General features: G+C 34.0%; 1 protein-coding gene across 1 annotated transcript; it reads right to left on the bottom strand.

The window, feature by feature from the left end:
• Positions 1-10: 10 nt before the first annotated feature.
• On the bottom strand, positions 11-20,490 carry LOC308279878 (caspase-1-like; the record flags this gene model as incomplete). Its single annotated transcript, XM_080720060.1, has 8 exons — positions 11-109; positions 3,919-4,025; positions 6,254-6,397; positions 8,127-8,361; positions 13,736-13,909; positions 14,635-14,741; positions 19,579-19,845; positions 20,484-20,490. 8 exons carry the CDS (start codon positions 20,488-20,490, stop codon positions 11-13), a joined length of 1,140 nt encoding a protein of 379 aa, XP_080576186.1.
• Positions 20,491-20,667: the final 177 nt, after the last annotated feature.

Here is a 20,667-nt window from a genome sequence, read left to right as displayed (position 1 = left end):
CTTACTGAATTTAGTTGCCTGGGAAGAGGTAAAAATGTCTGGTCAGAGTCTGTCTTTCAATAGAGGGCATCTGAATTTTAATTCCTGGTTCTTCAAATGATCTTTGAACCTAAAAATTAGAGGATCTTTGAGTCCCACCCCTTGTGTGGCAGTCGAGAAACTTTGGTACATAATAGTCATACATCTTAATGGAGTACAGGATGGTGGAGGCATACCAACACATACCACCCAACTAGCCATTACCCAATTCCTGCCCAATTCCCTCCCCCTTTCTCATTCTTATGTGTGGCTTAATGATTGATATGTTTATTAATGTACATCATGAACATTAGAGAATTTCCCTCTCCCTCTCCCATCCCCTCAGTTAGGTCACTTTATTTGTTCATCTATAGTATCTCTTTCTTCTTGTAGAGTTCCTCCTATGACCTATTTTCTCCCTAGACTTTGCATATTAGGGAGAGCATCTGATTTCTAACTTTTTGTGACTGAGTAATCTCACTAAGCATAATTTTCTCCAGTTCCATCCATTTCCCTGTAAATGATGCAATTGTTTTTCATTATGGCTGAGTTAAATTCCATTCTGTACATATCCCATGGTTTTGTAATCTTTAATCTGTTGATGGACATCTTGGCTGGTTCCATAGTTTGGCAATAGTAAATTGTGCAGCTATGAACATAGATATGCATATATTAGTTTGGTGCTTTGCTTTCCTTTCATTTGGGTAGATACTCAGAAGTGGTATTGCTGGATAAAATGGTAAATTCATTCCCATTCTTCTGAAGATCCTCAATACTATTTTCCAAAGTGGCTGCACTAATTTTTAATCCCACCTACAATGTTTTAGAGTTCCCACTTCTCCACATCCTCACCAGCATTTGATGTTGTTTGTGTTTTGCATGATTGCCATTTGAGTTTTAGTTAGTTGAAATCTCAGGGTATTTTTGATTTGCATCTCACTGATTGCTAATGAGAATGAGGGAGGGGAAGGTAATATGGAGGGAATTGGCTAAGAGCCAATTGGGTGATGTATGCATGTATGTCTCCACCATCACTTATTCCATTAAGATGCATGACTACAATGCACCAATAAAAATTTTTTAAAAACCTCAGGGTAATTTTGATTTGCATCTTTCTGAGTGCTAATAATGTTGAACATTTTTTCATGAATTTATTGGCCATTTGAATTTCTTCTTTCATGAAGTGTCTAGTTCTTTTTTCAAATTTTATTAGGTTATTTGTGTTCTTAGTACTGAGTTTCTTGAGTTCTCTGTATAAGTCTAGATATTAGTTCTCAACTGGGGGAGTAGGTGGAAAAAATCTTCCATTCTGTTAACTCTCTATTGAGGTTCTTGATAGTTTCCTTTGCTGTACAGTAGCTCTTTATTGCAATCCTGCATATTAATCTGCGTTTTAGTTTCTTGTGCCCTTGGGGTCTTGTTGAGAAAGTTTTTACATGTCTTATGTGTTGTAGTGTTGGACATTTGTCCTCTTCAAGGAGTCTCAAGGTCTCTGGTTTAATTTCCAAATCTTTGATCCATCATGAATTGACACTTGTGCAGGGTTAGAAAGTGGGGTTTATTTCCATTTTTCTGCATATGGTTAACCAGTTTTACCAACACCATTTCTTGAACACGCAATCTTTTTCCTAGTGTATGTTTTGGCCCCATTGTAAAAAATCAATTAGCTGTAAGTGTGTGGATTTGTTTCTGAGTCTTCTATTCTGCTCCATTGGTCTATGTATCTGTTTTTGTGCCAGTACCATGCTGTTTTGATTACTATGGCTTTATAGTATAATATAGAGTCAGGTATTGTGATTCCTCCTGTATGGTTTTTATTGCTGAGAACTACTTTCACTATTCTGGGATTTATTTTGTTCTTCAAAATGAATTTAAGGACTGATTTTTCAATGTGTTTAAGGAATGACCTTGGTAATTTAATGGATATCCTGTTGAGTCTGTAGATCACTTTTGTGAGCATGGCCATTTTGATGCTTTTTATGTTTTTAAGATTGGTTTTGTATCCTAACACCATGCTGAAATTGATGTCAGTTCTATAAGCCTTGTGGTTGTTTGTTGGGTCTTCTAAGTATAGTATCATGTCATCTGCAAATAGTGAACATTTGAGTTCTTCTTTTCCTATCTGTACTCATTAGATTTCCTTTTATTGCCTTATTGCTCTGGCTAGAGTCTCAAGTACTATTGTGAAAAATAGTGGTGATAGTGATCATTTTTTTCTTGTTTGTTTTTGCAGAAAATTCTCAGAGTTTTTTCTTATGTATGATGTTGGTTGAAGTCCTATTGTCAATTGCCTTGGTGATGTTGAGGTATGTTCCTTCTATTCCCATTCTCTACAGTACTTTTAGCATAAAAGGATGTTGAATTTTGTCAAATGCTTTTACAGCATCTATTGAAATAATCATGTGATTTTTGTCTTTGGTTCTGTTTATATGATGAATTACATGGATTGATTTTTTTTTTACGCTGAATTAGGCTTGCAACGCTGGGATGAACCCTACTTTGTTATGGTGTATGATTTTCTTTATGTGGTTTTGAATGCGTGTTGCTAGTATTTTGTTTAGCAGTTTTGCATTGAAGTTCATCAAAGACATATGCCTGTAGTTGTTATTTCTTGAGCTGACTCTATTTGTTTTTGGCATTAATGTGATATTGACTTCATAGAATGTGTTTAGGAGAGTCCTATTTCTATTTTATGAAATACATTGAGGAGTATCAGGATTGGCTCTTTTATAAAGGTTTTATAAAATTCACTTGGGAAACTACCTGGTCCTGGGCTTTTCTTTGATGGTAAACTATTATTGTTTCAATCTCTTTGATGGCTACTGGTTGGTTTAAATTTTCTATATCTTCTTGATTCAGTTTGGGAAGGTTATATTTATCTTTAAAGTTGTCAATTTTTTCCAGATTTTCTTTTTTATTGGAGTATAGATTTTCAAAGTAATTTCTGATAATCTACTGGATTTCTACATTCCTAGTACCTCCGATACATACTGCATTTGTCAGTTAAAATGGTTTTATGCCCAAACACACACACGAAGATACACACACACACACACACACACACACACACACACACACACACGCTTCCCTATTCTGTCAAGCTCTCACTTTATGAACAACCACTTCTGATACAGAACTTCCTTTTTACTCACACTCAAAGAACCCTGATGTGGTTTCTTCTAACTAATTGAAGGGACCTTTATTTTATAGTGATGTACTTCTTGCTATCTATATTTTCTATTAGAATATTAGCTATGAAAACAGGAACTGTGCCCACTTTTGCTGATTTTCTGCACCAGGAAACTCTAGTTCTTGTTTATATAGGAACTCAACAAATATCAAAATAAGTCCTAACTGAAGCTTTTTCATAATTTGAGTCTTCAATAAATGTTATTCCCTATCACAGATTGTACTCTTTCTCTCCTGGGCAAGGTGGTTTATACCTATAATCCTAGAACCTGGGAGGCTAAGAGAGAAGGATTTCAGGTTGGTGGCCAGCCTTATTAACTTAGCAAGACTCACAGCAACTTAGTAAAACTGTGTTTCAAAATTAAAATAAAGAGTTGGTAGTATAACTCAAGGGTAGAATACTACTGTGTTCCATCCCCAGTACTACAAAAACATATATTTTGTCATAGAAGAAAAATATAAATATATAGTTTCTCTTTCTCATCTTCCAAATTTTTAATACTTTGATATAAAATTACAGCATGTGTTAGCTCTCTTTGCCTACCAGAGCTAGATACTTTTAAAATAATTAGAAAGCAAAGTGTAGGACACTGAATAATATCCTCTCATTTGTATAAAATATGTAACTAGTCTTTGATGTACATTTGTTTGTGCTCCTATGAATAGATAAATAAACAAATACATAAATGTAATAAATAATATAGGACTTACCATCATAAATATTTCTGTCAAGTGACAATCCCAAGAATATGTTTGGACATAATCTATGAGTTTAGTGATGAAGAGTGAACCTTCAGAATTCCTCCAAGACACATTATCTGTAAGAAAAATAGTCTTGAGATATAGCCTTCAGCCTTTCCAAAAAGATATAGACTGTAAATAACTTTAGAGAAGTTTAGGCAACTAACAAAATTGAGGCTCTTGGATACCTGTGCCTGGACTTAAACACAAGCAGTAACAGGATGAACTTAGATCAAACCAAAACAGACATCAAGAATTGTAGATCAAGCCAGGCATAGTAGTGCATGCTTATAATCCCAGAACTTGGGAGGCTAAGACAGGAGGATCACAGGTTCACGGCCAGCTTCAGCTACTTAGTGAGGCCCTCCACAACTTAGTGAGACCCTATTTCAAAATAAGAGAATAAAAAATATATAGGGCTGGGAGTATAATTCAGAGGTAAAATACTCCTGGGTTCAATCACCAGTACCACACACACACAAAAAAAGAGTTGTAGTGTCATAGGTACAGGAGAAGGCTTTCAACTCATAGTTCTATGGTTCAAAATATAAGACTTATATGCTTAAGTTGGCATTATAGATCATATTTTATAGTGTATATTCTCTGAATTAATTTTTAAAATTTACTCAAGACAAAATAGTTACTCAATGATGGTACAGTTATTGAACTCACACCTCTCTGGATCAGTGGATTCTTCCAACCACTCCATACTTGTCCTCTTCAGATAACCATTCAGCCAGCAGGACACACTGAGGTGTTCTCTAAGTTAATGCCAGTTAGTCTAATGTATAAGTAAATTGTGGACAGAAATTATTTTTGCTAAGAATACTGAATTCTACTATTTCAGTAACTCTTTTCTGGGCACAAAATTCAGTATTTTTTTGACATTGGAATGATTAAGTTCCAAATAAGGTAGCTTGTGCATTATTTTCATTGGTTTTCTCAAAATAACCAACAATTCAGATTCAAACTGACTTGGGTTCATTCCTAGCAATTACTGTCAGTGTGTATTTAGGCAATTTACATAATTTTTATTAACTTCCTCTTCCTAACATGTAAGGGTAGGATGACAGAGCTTATCTGGAAAAAATGTGCTTCCTATTAAACACATGAGCACCAATAAAATAAATGAATTATATATTAAGTAAGAAAAAACATTTTCTTGAACTACTTTTTTGTACTGGAGCTAAAAATTAGGGACATTCTACCTCAAAACTATTCCTACAGTCCATTTTTTTATTGTTTGTTAAAAAAAAAGTTTCACTAAGGTTGCTGAGAGCCTCACAACATTGCTGAGGCTGGCCTGGAACCTGCAATCTTCTTGTCTCAGCATAAACAACACTGAGATTACAGGTGCATGTCACCATACCTGGCTTGCTTGAACATTTTAAAAATTCTGTTTTTTCCAAGTTTTGTACTCTCCTTTCTGTCTCTTCTTTCTCCAGAAACTATCTCCTTGTTCAAATTATGTCACTTTAAATATAATAGTTTCTGAAACTGATTCTTTTTTAAATTTTTTTATTGGTGCATTATATTCATATATCATATTAGGGTAAAAAACTTTTGTGTACATACATGTACACATCACTGATTTAACCCATACCCAATTCCAACCCCATTCCCTCCCCATCTCTCCCTCCCTTGCTTGGCTTAGTGGTTGACTTTGATATGTTTAAGTACATTGTGTGTTTTAGAGATTTTCCTTCTTTCTCCCCTTTCTCCTCCTTTAGGTTGTCTTGTTTGCTCCTCTATAGGATTTCTGGTTTCATCTAGAGTTCCTCCTATGACCCATTTCTCCCTAGCTCTCACATATTAGGGAAAGTATCTGATTTCTTATTTTTTGTGACTGACTAATCTCACTTAACATAATGTCCTCCAGTTCCATCAAGAGATGAGTGGATTATAAAACTGAAACTGATTCTTTACAATATTTTACTACCCCTAGATTGTAATTTTATTCTACCATGTGCTGCTTATTGCTTGATGATTATTCATGATATTTCATACATAATTTATTTTTAAAGAAAGATTGTATTCCATTTTTATAAAAAAACAACATAATTATTTACTGGTAAAAGCAATGTACTCATTTATCATGTGCCTACAAGCCAATCATTTACTGAGACACATTTGGGTGGAGGTAGAGGCAGAGAGGCTGAAATACCACAGAGAAGCTATAAAAGAAGGTTTCAGAAATTTGAATGGGGCCTCCATTTCTTTCAAAACCTCTTCCAAAGACTTTTAGTCATGTGGGCAGGTAGTCCTCATCTCCACAAATCCTTACCCATCAACAAAAGACACATACGTGGTGTTGAAGAGCAGAAAGCAACAAAGTCCTTCTCCACATGAGTCTTGTGAACACCATCATGTGTCAGGTCTTCTGGAAGCTGTAAAGAACTGTCCACTGGGCCTGCTGGAGAGTCACTGACCCATACCGTTCCAGTGTTTCCTACAGAGACAGGATTCTATTATGTACTGATTCTCTGCTTCAATCATTGTAATAGTCCTTTGATACCTAAATAAGTAGGATACATTTTATAAGCATATTCAATTAATTACACACATACACACATGGATCTAACATAATTTTATCTGTACTTGTATCTAATGGGATGTCAGTGAATAGCAACCATCTCCTCTGGATCTGGTTAAGTACACATTGAGTCAGGCAATAATAGCACCAGCAACTACAATTTACTATTCTTAAGTAAAAGATTAGTTTTTAGTTTAATGATAGAAAGTACTATAAATTCAAAGGCAAGGAAGGAAATGTCTGGTCTCTTTGATAACAGACATGACATTTGAATCTGATCTTTATTTCTTTTACTTTCTCATTGTTACTTTGTGCTTCTAAACCACTTCCTCCCCAAGTGGTGTGATTACACTAAAGTTTGAAGTAAAAAATTTTGGGGAGAAAAAAAGGCCACCATAACTTGTTTTTTATTGATTTATAATTTACATAGAGTAAAAATACCATTTTAGGTATATAATTTAATCAATTATATACATAGTATATATAATAATTATTATATACATAATAAATTATATATTATGTATACATATATATGTCATATTATTACTTCTCTAACCACGAAAGAGAACTACTCTCCTTCTTAAGCCAATGAAAATTATTGACTTACTATTATATATTTTGCCCTTTTCTAAATGCCATTTATAAAATAGTATCATTTAATATGTAGTCATTTGGTTCTATTTTCTTTCATTTAGTTCCAATTTTTAAACTTTATTTTCATTTAGAGACTGTTTTTTGCTATTTTTCTCAGGTTCCCAAACTTCTGAGTTCTTCATCCTCCACAGACCTGAGACTACAGGAAAATGTTATCTTACTCAATTTTATTTTAAAAGCTAATACCTAACTACTATGAAAAATACAGGTCAGAGAGTATACAATTTTGACCACTGAAAGTTGAAATTAAAGCCTTTTTATATTACAATGTTTTTAATTTTAAAAAAGTTTTTGTGCTTTTAAGGTACATTATAGTCTCTAATCATAATGTAAATCATGTTGAAAATGACATACCTGTATATGCTCTTGGCATCCCCCTTCCTCATTTCTCTTCCTCCCAGTACAGAGTACCCAGATTGATATTGGTATATATTCACATGTGTTACAAAATAATAGGACATACACACAATGGAATTCTACTCACTAACTAGGAAAATTAAATTAAATTATATCATTTGCAAGAAAAATGGAAGGACCTGGAGAATGTATGTTAAATGAGATTAGCCAATCACAGATGGTGAAGATTTATATGCTTTCTTTAATATGAGCAGAATGGGGAGTAACTGAAATTCAAGAGAGACTCCAGATGATGAAGAGAAACCTCAGAGAAGCCAGGTAGGAGATATAATAGTAGGGATGAAGAAAGCCTTAGGTTCATTAATAGAAAAACCACAAATACAATAAAACGTTGTAAAGATAATATAATTAATATTATCATCAACACATATTATGGTTCATTGACAGTGATGACATTAGCATTTTTATTGCATACCATCTCTTTATTATCACCCCTAAATGCTCTTTCCTTAAAAATTACATTTGATATAATTGCACAAAAATGACAGAGAACATTTTTGCATAGAATAAGCCTCAGCCTTCAAGACACATTCATCCCTGCCTGTTTTTAATCGTGGAACCCATTACAACTCACCCCCTCTGCAGGCTTGAATTATGATGACCTTGGGTTTGTCCTTCAAATGGGAACAGTTGCAATTGTTGAAAATCTGGAATATGGTATCATAAGGCAACACATCTGACATTTCATCACCATGTGTAACCCCACAGATTCCTTCTAGGATGCCATGGGACATGAACACCAAGAATGTGCTATCTGAGGACTTGTGCTCTGGCTGGGCCGCAAACTTTCTTAGGACTAATTCCATGTCCTGAAAGAGAGTAAACACTTAAACATCAGATCACAACACACCGTCTACCAAGAATGTTTTGAGCAATAAGAAGAATAAACACAAAGTTCCTCGCATATGACAGTGTCTAGTCTACAGAAGGTCTACAGAGTTGAAAACTATTACTGTTCATTTTGTTATTATTGCTATTAATGATGTAGCTGTTACTGTAATTTAGGAAGAAACTTCAATATTCTATTTTCATAAACTTCCCTTTATTATTTTATCATGTACCAGCTAATTTATATTGTGGTAATATAAACATAATACATATTTACTATTTTTAACATTTTTTTTATGGTTCTGGTGATGAACCCAGAGTCATTCTACCTCCAAGCTACACCCCAAGCTTATTCTTTATTTTGAAGAAATAGTTGAGAAGGACCTCACTAAGAAGCTGAGGCTGGCCACAAACCCCCATCCTCCTGTCTCATCCTCCCAAGTGCTAGGATTACAAATATGCTTGACTATTTGCACAATTTGTTAGTGTATAATTCTGTAGCTTCAGATACATTTACAGTGTCATATATATCCATTGTTACTATCCCTAGCTAAAACTTTAATGACTTCAAGTAAAACTGTACGCATTGAATTTTTACTCCTTATCTCCTAGTAAACTCTCTTCTACTTTCTTTGTCTATGAACTTTCCTAATCTAAGTATATCACATAGGTGGAATCATACAATATTGGTTCTTCTGTGTCTAGCTTATTTTACTAAACACAATATTTTCAGATATTTATGTTTAAACATTTATCAAAATTTTATTTAGATTTTTGTGACTAAATAATATTGCTCTATTTATGTACCATATTTTACTTATTCATACTTTTGTTAATGGGAACATTATAAATCCACACTTTTGTTGTTATGCTTCTAGAAATAATGGTGCACAAAAATATATGCCCAAGTCTCTGTATTCAATTATTTTCTATATAAATATACCTAGGAGTGAAATTGCAAGAATATATCGTAGCGTAACCTTTTAAGAAACCCACAAACTGTTTTTATAGTGGCTGCACCTACATTCCCTTTAGCAATACATGAGAGTTCCAATTTCTTCACATTGTGGCTTTTATTTCCTCCTCTTCCTCTTCTTCCTTCTTCACCTTCTCTTCCTCTTTCAATTCCTACTCCTCTCCCTCTTTTTTTCCTCCTCCATCAGAGCCATTCTAGATTGTGTGAAATGGTGACTCACTGAGATTTTGATTTATATTTCTAAAAGAAATAATGACATTGGGAAACTTTCGGTGTTTATCGGCTATGTCTTCTTTAAAGAGGTCTATTAAACTCCTTTGTTCATTTTTTAACTTGGTGGTTTGCTATTGTTTCTGAATTTTAGATGTTCTTTATATATTCTGGATATTAGTCTTTCAGCAGACATATAATATGAAACTTATAATGTGGTTTTTATCTTATTACTTTTATATCTTTTGAGAAGCTAAAGTTTTTAATGTTTATGAAGTTCTAATTACCAGTTGTTGTTTTTCTGCCTAAATATTTGGAAACATATGCATGAAGCTCTTTCAAAATCTAGTGTCATTAAGATATATTTCAATATTTTATTCATTTTAAATTAATAATAACATTTTATATCAATATAGTAGGACTGAAAGTTGATCTTGTATGAGAATATAATTTTTCAAGAATCATTTCTTGATAAAAAGCTCTTCTTTTCCCTTTGAATAGTCTTAGTTCTCTTGATGAAAGCAATGCAAAATACATGTGAAAGTTTATTTCTAGACTCTGTTCTGTTCCATTGTATCATATGTCTCTTTTTATGGCAACATCATATGTTTTAATTATAATATATTACAACATTATTTTATCTCTTTTTTATTTCTTTCTAAAAATTTTAGCTAGAACTTTCTATCTAATGCTAAACAGCAGTGTTCAGACTAATAGTCCTTGTCTTGTTTCCTAATCTATGAGGAAAACTTCCTAACTTTCACCATTCAGTTTGATGGTGCTTATGTTTTTCATAAATATTCTTTATCAGTTTGAGGAATTTTTTCATTCCTATATTTTTAGAGCTTTTATCACAAAAGGAGCCAGATTTTGTTAAATGTAATTAATCTGAATGTTTACTTTTCTCCCTTCATTCTATTACACTCTATCTTATTCCACCACCCTCATATTCCTGGAATAAATCTTTCCTGGTCAGGGTAAAAAAACTATATATATATATATATATATATATATATATATAAAATTTGGGGTGGAACTAAGAGGCTTTCTACCTCCTGGATATACTCCCAGACCCAGACCTATTTTTATATTTTATTTGAAAACAGGGTCTCACTATGTTGCTAAGAGCCTCACTAAGTAGCTGAGGCTGGCTTCAAACCTGTGCAATCCTCCTGTTTCAGCCTCCCAAGCGCTGGGATTACAAGCATGCGCCACCAGGCCTGGCCATAATAATATTTTATTATTTTATTGAGTCTTTTTTCACCCATATCTACAAAATTATATTGGTATGTAATTTTATTTTGTGATGTTATTATCTAGCTTTGAAATCACATTAAGTCTAGCTTCATGGGATGAATTAATGGATTATGAAGTGGTTCATTTTCATTTCTTGGAAGTATGAGAAGAATTGATATTAATTATGTCAATTCTTCTTTAAATGTTTGAAATTTCTACTACCTATTCACAAAGCCAGTAGTTGTTTTTTTGTAAGGTTTGTGATTATTGCTTTAATCTCTTACTTGTATATATTTATCCAAACTTTTATAATCCAGTCATGACAACTGATGTTATAGATAATTTATCAATTTTATCTAAATTCTTCAATTTCTTGACACATAATTGCTTATAGTATTCTTATAGCATTTTTTATCTTTGAAAGCTTGGAACTAATGTTCTCGCTTTCATTTTTTAATTTCAGTAACTTTGATTTTCTCTATCTCTCTTGTTTTAAAAAAACTTAGGTCTTATTTTATCTATTTGTGTATTACATTTCTACTTTATTCAGTTATTACTTTTTAGGTCTAAAGGATTTTGGACTCCTTTATATACTTCTATTGGCATTCTCATTTGTTTATAAATTGTATATCTGCCTTTGTCCATTTATTTTGTTATTTTTCTGAGCATTTTTAGGAGAGTTATATAAAGTGTTTGATTAATAAGTCTACCATCTGGCCTTCTTCATTGATGGTTTCTTTAGATTTATTTTGATTCTCTAATTATTTTGAATGGGTCATACTTTTCTTATGATTCTTGAAAAACTGGATGTTTGAGTTTTATACAGTTGTCCATAGGCATTCATAGGAGATTGGTTACAGAGACCCTTAAGGGTATCAAAATACTTGGCTGTTCAAATCTCTATATAAAATCACAGAATTTTCATATAATCTATACATACTCACCCAAATACATTAAATCATCTCTAGATTTCATATAATATATGATACAAACTAAATGTTATACAAATAGTTGTTGTATGGTATCATTTACTAAAAAAATACAAGAAAAAGAGGTATGTACACATTCAAAACAGATGTATTTTTTTCGAATATTTTCAACTGAGAGTGGCTGAATTTGTTGATGTAGACTCCACATTTGTTAAAGGTGAACTGCAATGGTGTAACGAACTCTGAAAATCAGATTCTTCCATTTTATTGGTTTTGATTTTTTTTGTGTGTGTGTGGGTCTGGGGATGGAACCCAAGGGCATTCGACCTCCAAGGTACACCCCCTGCCCTAACTTTTATTCTTTATTTTGAAACAGGGTCTCACTGAACTGCAAAGAGCCTCACTAAGTAGCTGAGGCTGTCCGCGAACCGCGATCCTCCGGTCTCAGCCTCCCAAATGCTGGGATTACAAGGTGTGTGCCACCATGCCCAGCTGGTTTTAATATTTTTGTTTATTTGTTTTTGTTTGTATTTGGTACTGGGGATTAAACTCAGGAGTGTTATACCTCTGAGCTACACCCTAGCCCTTTTTATTTTTTATTTGGAAATAAGATTTTACTAAATTGCTAAGGCTTGCCTCAGACTTCTGATCCTTCTGTCTCAGTCTCTCAAGTATTGGGATTACAGGCATGTGCCACCACACCCAGCTTTTTTATTTAAAAATGTCTCTGTATCAGGAATCAGTTTGAGGTGAAAGTTTAAGGTCTCAGTCCTTGGCATATGTGGTAGCTTTCTAAATTTTACCACAGATGCTGCTATGTTTAAACGTCTAAAACAAACAAACAAACAAACAACAGGCCAGCCCTTTAAATCTTCTGGAGGCTATTTTAATTGGTAAGGGTTCAAGCAATGACATCCAGCTTCTATGTCCACCCTTAGTGGTCCAAAATAGCAATCCACAATCACAACATAAAACCCCAATATTGGAGGGCAAAATCTTTTTCCCATATTGACACCAGAGAGATACACCATGAATGCAGGTTGCCATTCCCATAGCTAACTGACACAAATCAAAGGGTGAAACGACAGCTGGATAGGCACCAGAATTACCTGAAATTTACCAACCACTCTGTACTCTAAAAGCTTTCAAGTATTCAGATAAAATCCAGTCTCAGACTAGTAAGTAACTGCAGGCTGTTTCTGCCAGTATGTTTTTTTTTATTTATTTATTTTTTTTTTTAACAGAGAGATTTTTGATGCTTCCTACTCTGCCATCTTACTGCCAGATTATTCTCTTGTGATAGTTATTTTTTAATTATTCCACTTTTTGCCTCTATCATCCTTATTTGGTATCTCTATAGACAATACCAGTTGAGATCTTAGCATATTGTTTTTGGCTAACAAGAGACACTGTCAGGAGATTGGAGGAGACTGGAGAAGAATAGAAAAAGTTTAGATATCCTCCTACTCCACACACCCACATACTCCAGTGTTGACACATTTCTGTCTCCAGTAACGTTTTCTATGCCTACAGTACCTTTTGAGCGAGTCTCTCCAGCCCTCAAAGGTGTGTGTGTGTGTGTGTGTGTGTGTGTGTGTGTTTTCTTAGTAAAATGATCTGTTTTGGGTTTTCTAATGCTAAAATAGTAACAAAATTGTCAATTTTGTGGTTAATATTTCTATAGATATGTGTACATATAAATATATGTATATATATACATATACATACATATATATATATATACACAAATGGATACCTGTATATACATACATATATACAAATAAATACATGTACATGCACATACATATGTGTATTCATATTTATTGCTCAGATGAGTTGCAGGAAACTGTAACTCCCAACCATCTTTAAGATGTTTATTTGAAAATTCAAAAAGTAAGTCCCAAATAACTTAAATCAATAGCTGCCAAATTATAAAGCTGGTTTAATGTTACAGAGATATGGGTATGTATGCTGATACACGCTGCATACAGGACAGGTCCTTACCCTGGCTGTGAGGTCTTTTTCTACGATGACAGTGTAGCCCAGGTCTTTAAGCAGCTCCTCCATTCTTTGGATGTCATATTCAGACCCATTGCGCTTCGGAAGGCAGTCAAACTCTGTGTTACAGATGATGAGGGCCAGGCGAGTGCGTTCTCCCTTCTCTCTGATTGGATAGATCTATGGGCCAGAAAAAGTTATGTGAACTAACTTGTCTTGTGACATACTCACAGCACTATTAGAACATCACTCTCAATGATGTAACATGGCTATTTATCTGCTAAATTTTGCTAGAACCACTTCTTTACTTTCTGTATTCAATGAATGGTAAAAGGAGTTTCCGATAGCAAGCAGAGGAAACAGGTAATAGATTTCTACCTAGGTATTACTAAGAGAGCAAAACCCCAGAGTGGTGAATAAGAAAGTTGTGGGACACTTAGTCAATAATCTTATAGAGTACATTAGAATACGGGCTCTTCTTTCTTTCCTTTCCTTTATATTTAGCCAAGCCTTATCTAATATTCAAGCCTAATCTTAAAACACTCGAATAACTAAACCATTCCCGCCTATTTCAGTCTACACTGATTATAACAAAGCTATAACCTCCCCACCATTAGCATTATTTTACAATACTATATATACGTATTTATATTACATCAACAAATATACTTAACATTATTGATTCTTTCATTATTGCATATCTAATTTTTCTGATAATGAAAATACCTACCTGCCGATATCATAACAAATGAAAACATACACCTTAATTACTTTTAACCACTGTGGTGCCCCGAGACATCTCTCCAAAAAGATAGTATCACTCTCAGGTTCTCTGTCTGCATATCTTATATTTAAGGAACATTTCTACTCCCTATTATTCCACATTCCATCAATTGACATCTCACCATTCCAGCCTCTTTTTTGCATCGTTCCAGAAATTTTTGATATGGGCAAAGCTTGAGTTTGCCTTTTGTATTTTCAGTTAGTGGGTGTTCTTTTGAAGTGGGAATTTCTGTAAGGGATGTAAGGGACAGGACATGATGTGAGAGATGATATATGATAATGATGTGGCTCTCTTGCTGGTCTCCATATCAACCTAGTAATCATCAGAGCAAAAATTCACAAATTATCCTGCAATATAAAAAACACATTGTAGAAAAACCTCTTAGCTAACAAGAACTATAGTTTTGTCCATGATTTTGTTAACCTAGGTGAACTGTGGCTGGGCAAGGGTTGCAGCTGCTTTGTAGGAAAAGGTTTCTGATTATGAGAGCTACCCCAGATCTAAAAACTTAATTTAACTCTGTGGTGAAGACTGGAGGACAAAGGATCTGTTAAGGCTCTGTCAATAGCCTCAATTCTAAACAGAATTCATTAAGACTCCCCTCTAAGCTGGATATGGAAGTGCAAGTCTCTAATCCCAGTACTTGGGAGGCTGAGGCAGGAGGATAACAGTTCCAGAACAGCCTCCGAAGGAAGTGAGACTCCCATCTACCTAGTGAGACCCTATTTCAAAACAATAAAATAAAATAAAATAAATTAAATTAAATTAAAATAAAATAAAATATAGCTGTGGTATAGTTCAGTGATAAGATGCTCTGGATTCAATTCCCAGTATCAGAGAAAATATTAAATCTAGTCTCTAATTTATAAAGATTGACTGTTTGGTTCCCCAGAATAACTAGGATAATTTTGTTTTAAATAGCTATCTCTCAAATTGCATAATATATACATTAGATACTTTTTCTCTTTGATTTCTTTAAAATGATACTTTAAAAATCTGGATAGTTGTCTCTATTTAAAAATGAAAGTTTTTTGGTTTTATTTTATTTTTTTTTACTTTTCCTTCCAAATTGTAAAAGAGTTGGGATGATGGGAGAGTGGCAACTTGCGAGGAGGTGGGTAATGGAGAATTATACTTGTAGTGGATCCTGAACTCAAAATAGAGGTCAACTAACTGGGAAAACTGTGTTGAATATCACCAGAAAGGCAAGTTCAAGCTGCAGAATATTGGTAAGTTTTTCCACACAGAGGAGTCTTTGATTTTATCTTTGGGAAATAGTTGGATAAGGCCTAAATGAGTTCCCAGAAAAGAAAATAGAATAAAAGAAAAGATATTTGGGTTTTGCTTTTGGTTTGGGGTTTGTAGTTCTAGGGAATAAACACAGAGAGCTATTATACCTCTCAGATACATCCCAAATCCTTTTTAAATTTTTTTGTTCTAAAACAGGGTCTGGTTAGATTGGTGAGAGTCTTGCTAAGTTGCTGAGGCTATTATTGAATCTGCTATTCTATTTCAATCTCTTGAGTAGTGGGATTACAGGCATGTGCCACCAAGCCCTGCTGAGATTTTCTGTTGTTGTTTATTTGGTTGAGAGGTTGGTTGATTTTGGTTGCTATAAACTCAGGGTAGAGGAAGAAAATTGAGTTAACAATGTGCTTGATGTAGTAATACATAGAGCTATAATTTAACATAATTACCTAGAAATACATATTTGTACACATCCACTACAGTTTAAATAGTCCTAAACATGGTCTTTCAAAGCAGGCTTAAATCCTAATTCTACCACCTAGTAGCCAAGTGAACTTACTTTATGTCTGTTTTTTTTTTTTTTCAATTTCCTCAGTTGAAAGTGAGAACAAAAAATACCTATTTTTGTGAATATTTAGTGAGGTAACACAAGAGAAGTGCTTGGAGCAGTGCGTACATATATTATGCTTTATAAATAAGTGTTAGCATCATTAATATTCTCTAGTTACTAAAATACATGATGTGAACACAGTAATGAGTGGAATGAGAATTAGGTAATATAAGTACATATACGGTTCACATGACATCACAACACATTCATGTGCCCTGTATGTTATTACACCTGCAGACTGAGCTGCGTTATTTTCACTTGGAGTTTGGTGCTATCTTTGACTCCCAGGATTCCTTAAATTCTCCTGGTACTTTATCATAGGCTTCTTTCTCTCCTCTAATGTAGGGGTCGCTTTTAGTCCTGAGATGTTAAACTGAGAAGTCATAATTTTATCTATCTAGCTCTTCTGATATACAAACTCATAATCAAACTCTTCCTTGATATCTCATATTTCCATAACAGACATATTAAAATTAATGTGTGCTAACTCAGACCCTTGATCTCCGAATCAATTCTCTTATGGTTTGGCTTCTTAATACATGACATCACTATCTATTCATATGCCCAAGCCACAAACTTACAAGCCTTCCTTGATTCCAGTATTTACTTCACCCTCTGCCCCTTCCCCCACTCAGTTTTCTCAGCATATCATGTCAACTGTATGACTAAAATACATTATTTATGGGAGTCCTCCCCTCCCCACTGGGCCTTCCCACTATTTGGCATCTCCTTCGTGAATCACTGAAATGGCTACCAATCTCCATCTCTACTTCCACTCTCATCCTACTATATCCCACCCTCCCAGTAATGACTAGAATGACTTTAATAAGAGATTAATCTGGCTCTCTTTACATCAGAGACTTTTCCTCTATTTTTTTTTTTTTTGTTCTCACTCTAGTACATTTGAAACAAAAAGAGTTGGTAAAAAAATATCAATCTAAATAACCTCAGCAATACAATTTGGATCGTAATATTATGGCATTTAATAGACAAATTTACATCCCTTCTCTAAGGTGATTCTTGGAATGTAAGAGGTTTCTTTGTCCCCACAATTAGCTTTGCCATCTGGACAATTATACTGGCACTGAATAAAATGCTCTAGTGGCTTTTAACTCCACTTAAAATAATATTTATGTAGATTTAAAATGTCCTCTGAGAACGTGTATGATCCAGTCCTTGTCTCAACTTTGACTTCCTTCACTTTTTGCTCAGCAACATACACGATTTGCCTGTGTTTCTCAAGTATCTTGTGCCGGCCATTGCTCTGGTACAGTTAAACATACTGTCTACTGCATTTGGTGCTTATTCTCCAGAACTTCGCAAGACTGAGGCTGAATTCATTATTCACATCACCAGCCTCCTCTCAGTATCTCTGTCCGAACATATTCGATTACTACTCTTGGCTTTTTAAAAATAATTCTCATGACTATCTGCAACCTTTATATATACATTTTATTTCTAATTGCCATCCATTAAAAATTAGAATCCCAAATGCATGTCTTATTTTCATGCTATCTATATGCAAGACTTCAAAGAGAAATTGACTGCAGTTAATTTTTTTTTCAGAAAATAACAATCAAATGAGTGAACTGCTGAATACAAGCAATTCAGGTTAAAATTTGAATTAAATTATTTTGTCAACTTAGTCAATTGGCAAGCTAATCTTTATGACATCAGTGGAGCCATAACAGAAATCACTGTAAGGCCCTTGAAATGAGAGTGTATTCTACTAGAAGAAGCCCAATGGAAATTGATTATGAAAATTTGTTCAAAGAAGGATAGAAGTTGAGCATGGAGATGGAAAATGTCTGTGCCAGGATAAAAATGTAGGCATTGACCTGGGGATGATGGTAGAACAATAAAAGGGCAAAACATTTTAATTTGTAACTTTTTTATATCATTGTACTAGTCCCTATTATCTTTCCAATTGCCATTACTATTTTGTATCTTTTATGAAGCAAAAGCTCTTGAATTTAACACATGGAAGGCTATGAGATACATTTCTAAGATTTGTAATTGTTGGAAGGAAAGTAGAGGAAAGAATGATACACTGCATTTTACTCATACAGAAGAGAGTCTGTGTTATTGTTGGAAAATTTAAAGCAATATAGTATAGGAGTGGACATACTGACAGAGAAATGGATTGAAAAAATTTATATAAATCACAGGAATAAAAAGGAGAGTAAAGAAATATGTTTCTCACTTGTCATCAAAAAATCTCATGAAGCCAGTCATGGTGGCGTACGCTTGTAATCCCAGCATTCGGGAGGCTGATACTGGAGGATCGTGGTTCACAGACAGCCTCAGCTACTTAGTGAGGCCCTCTGCAACTCAGTGAGACCCAGTTTCAAAATAAAGAATAAAAATATAGGACAGGGGTTGTAGCCCGGAGGTCGAATGCTCCTGGGTTCCATCCCAAGACCCACAAAAATAAATAAATAAATAAATAAATAAATAAATAAATAAATAAATAAATACATAAATGAAATCTCATGATCCGCAGAAGCCTACTTTCAGTGACCAAAATAAAAACCTTTGTTTCTTTTTTATTTGTAGAGACAAGAAAAGAAAAAATAGTCTTCGCAGGACTCTATTACTATTCTCAAATAAAAAGATATTTCAAATAAATGGTAAAATACTGTTGACACATGAAGCAGAGACTAGAAAAATTTTATCTTAACAAAATGAAGAAAAGCAGGAATAGCAGGTCTATGGCAAGGAGAGCCCAAGGGCGATGAGAGATAAATTTATGAGCTGCTGAGTTGTCTTTATCTGGCAAATAAGAAAGCACATGTTGGTGCCAAGATATAAGGACAAGTTGAGACATTCCTAAACAGAATTTATAATGTGACTGCAGTTAGTAGTAATGCATTTTATATTTAACAATTACTTATTATTTATTTTTTAAAAAATTTATTGGTGCATTATAGTCCTACATCTTGATTTGGTGCAAGATGATAGAGGCATACATGTACACATCACTTATTTATCCCTTTCCCAATTAATAATTATTTATTATTTAAAGAGTAGATTTTAAGTGTTCTTACCACATAAAAAATGATGAGCATGCGAAATGATGGATATGGTAATTAGAATGATTTGTCGGCCCACAGTATATATCAAATCATTGTATTGTATGCCATAAATACATATAGCTTTTGTCAATTAAATTAAGTAATTGTTTTAAATATAATTTAAACATCTTACCTGAAGAAAATCCCAATTCATAAGCAAGGGAAGCATCTCTCTTGCAGAGATAATCAATAAATTTTTGGCTGGCACAGGACCCTTTAAGAACCACAAAGTCAATCAAATCACGGGCCTTGTCTTTCTTTGTAATGTTTTTCTTTCTCACCCTTTCAGCCTCCTCTTGGTTCAGCACTTCTTCACTCAGTAAGTCATCCAGCAAGTTATGAAGCGTATCCTCAGACACTGAGCTAACAAATTCTTTCCTTTTATCTTTTAGTCTCTTATCTGTTGAAAGTACACACGTATTGAAACTGATAGCCACTTTAAGAAATATAATCACTAGCACCTTAACTGGGCATTTTCTTTTTCTGTATTCCTCTTAAGTTATCAAGTATCTCAAAGAAGAATCTACTGACTGTATTTAAGATCTGTAATTTTTTCTAAATCCCTGAACAGTAACTTCTAAAATTCTAGCCCAGCTTATTAAAAATAAGGCCATACTTACCCAGACTTTTCCATGGATCCGCTTTAGTGAGTTACCATGAAGGGCCTCAGGAGTTTCAACTACACTATGCTTTGATGAATATTATCTATGGAAATCAGAGTCATTTCATTTCCACTTCTCTTATTTAGGGACAACAAACTTTGGTGATCCTATTATGTAGATTCTGAATTTCAGGTATGTGTAGACATTTAAGCATTGAAGGAAGATCCATAGCTGATTCCAAAGGAGGCCTCTGATAAAGAACCTGATAGAGTATAAGTCAGGCAGGGGAGGCTCCATCTATTCCCTATAGCTAAACATTGCTTGCAGATTTTTGTTTCCTAGGCTCTAGAGAGTCTAGTAAACAAAAATTTCAATGAGACAATATCACCCCTTACATATCTTTTCTAAATATCTGATTTGATAAAAGAAGCCTTACCAGCCATGGTTTCTGTGTCTCTCTTCTTATGAGGCAAGAAGGAAGTAAAGAAAAAAAAATACTAAAGTAAACAGGTTCTTCCTGTTAGGCAGGTCTGAGTATGATTAGGACAGAGCTATTGCATTGTACATGTGGATGTCATTCATATAAATAGGTATGTTCCTTTACATAAAATAAGGAGGCA

The sequence above is a fragment of the Muscardinus avellanarius genome, assembly GCF_963383645.1.
Source record: "Muscardinus avellanarius genome assembly, chromosome: 1".
Lineage (NCBI taxonomy): Eukaryota > Metazoa > Chordata > Mammalia > Rodentia > Gliridae > Muscardinus > Muscardinus avellanarius.
The sequence above is the reverse complement of the archived record's forward strand: the minus strand, read 5'-3'. Positions and strand labels throughout refer to the sequence as shown.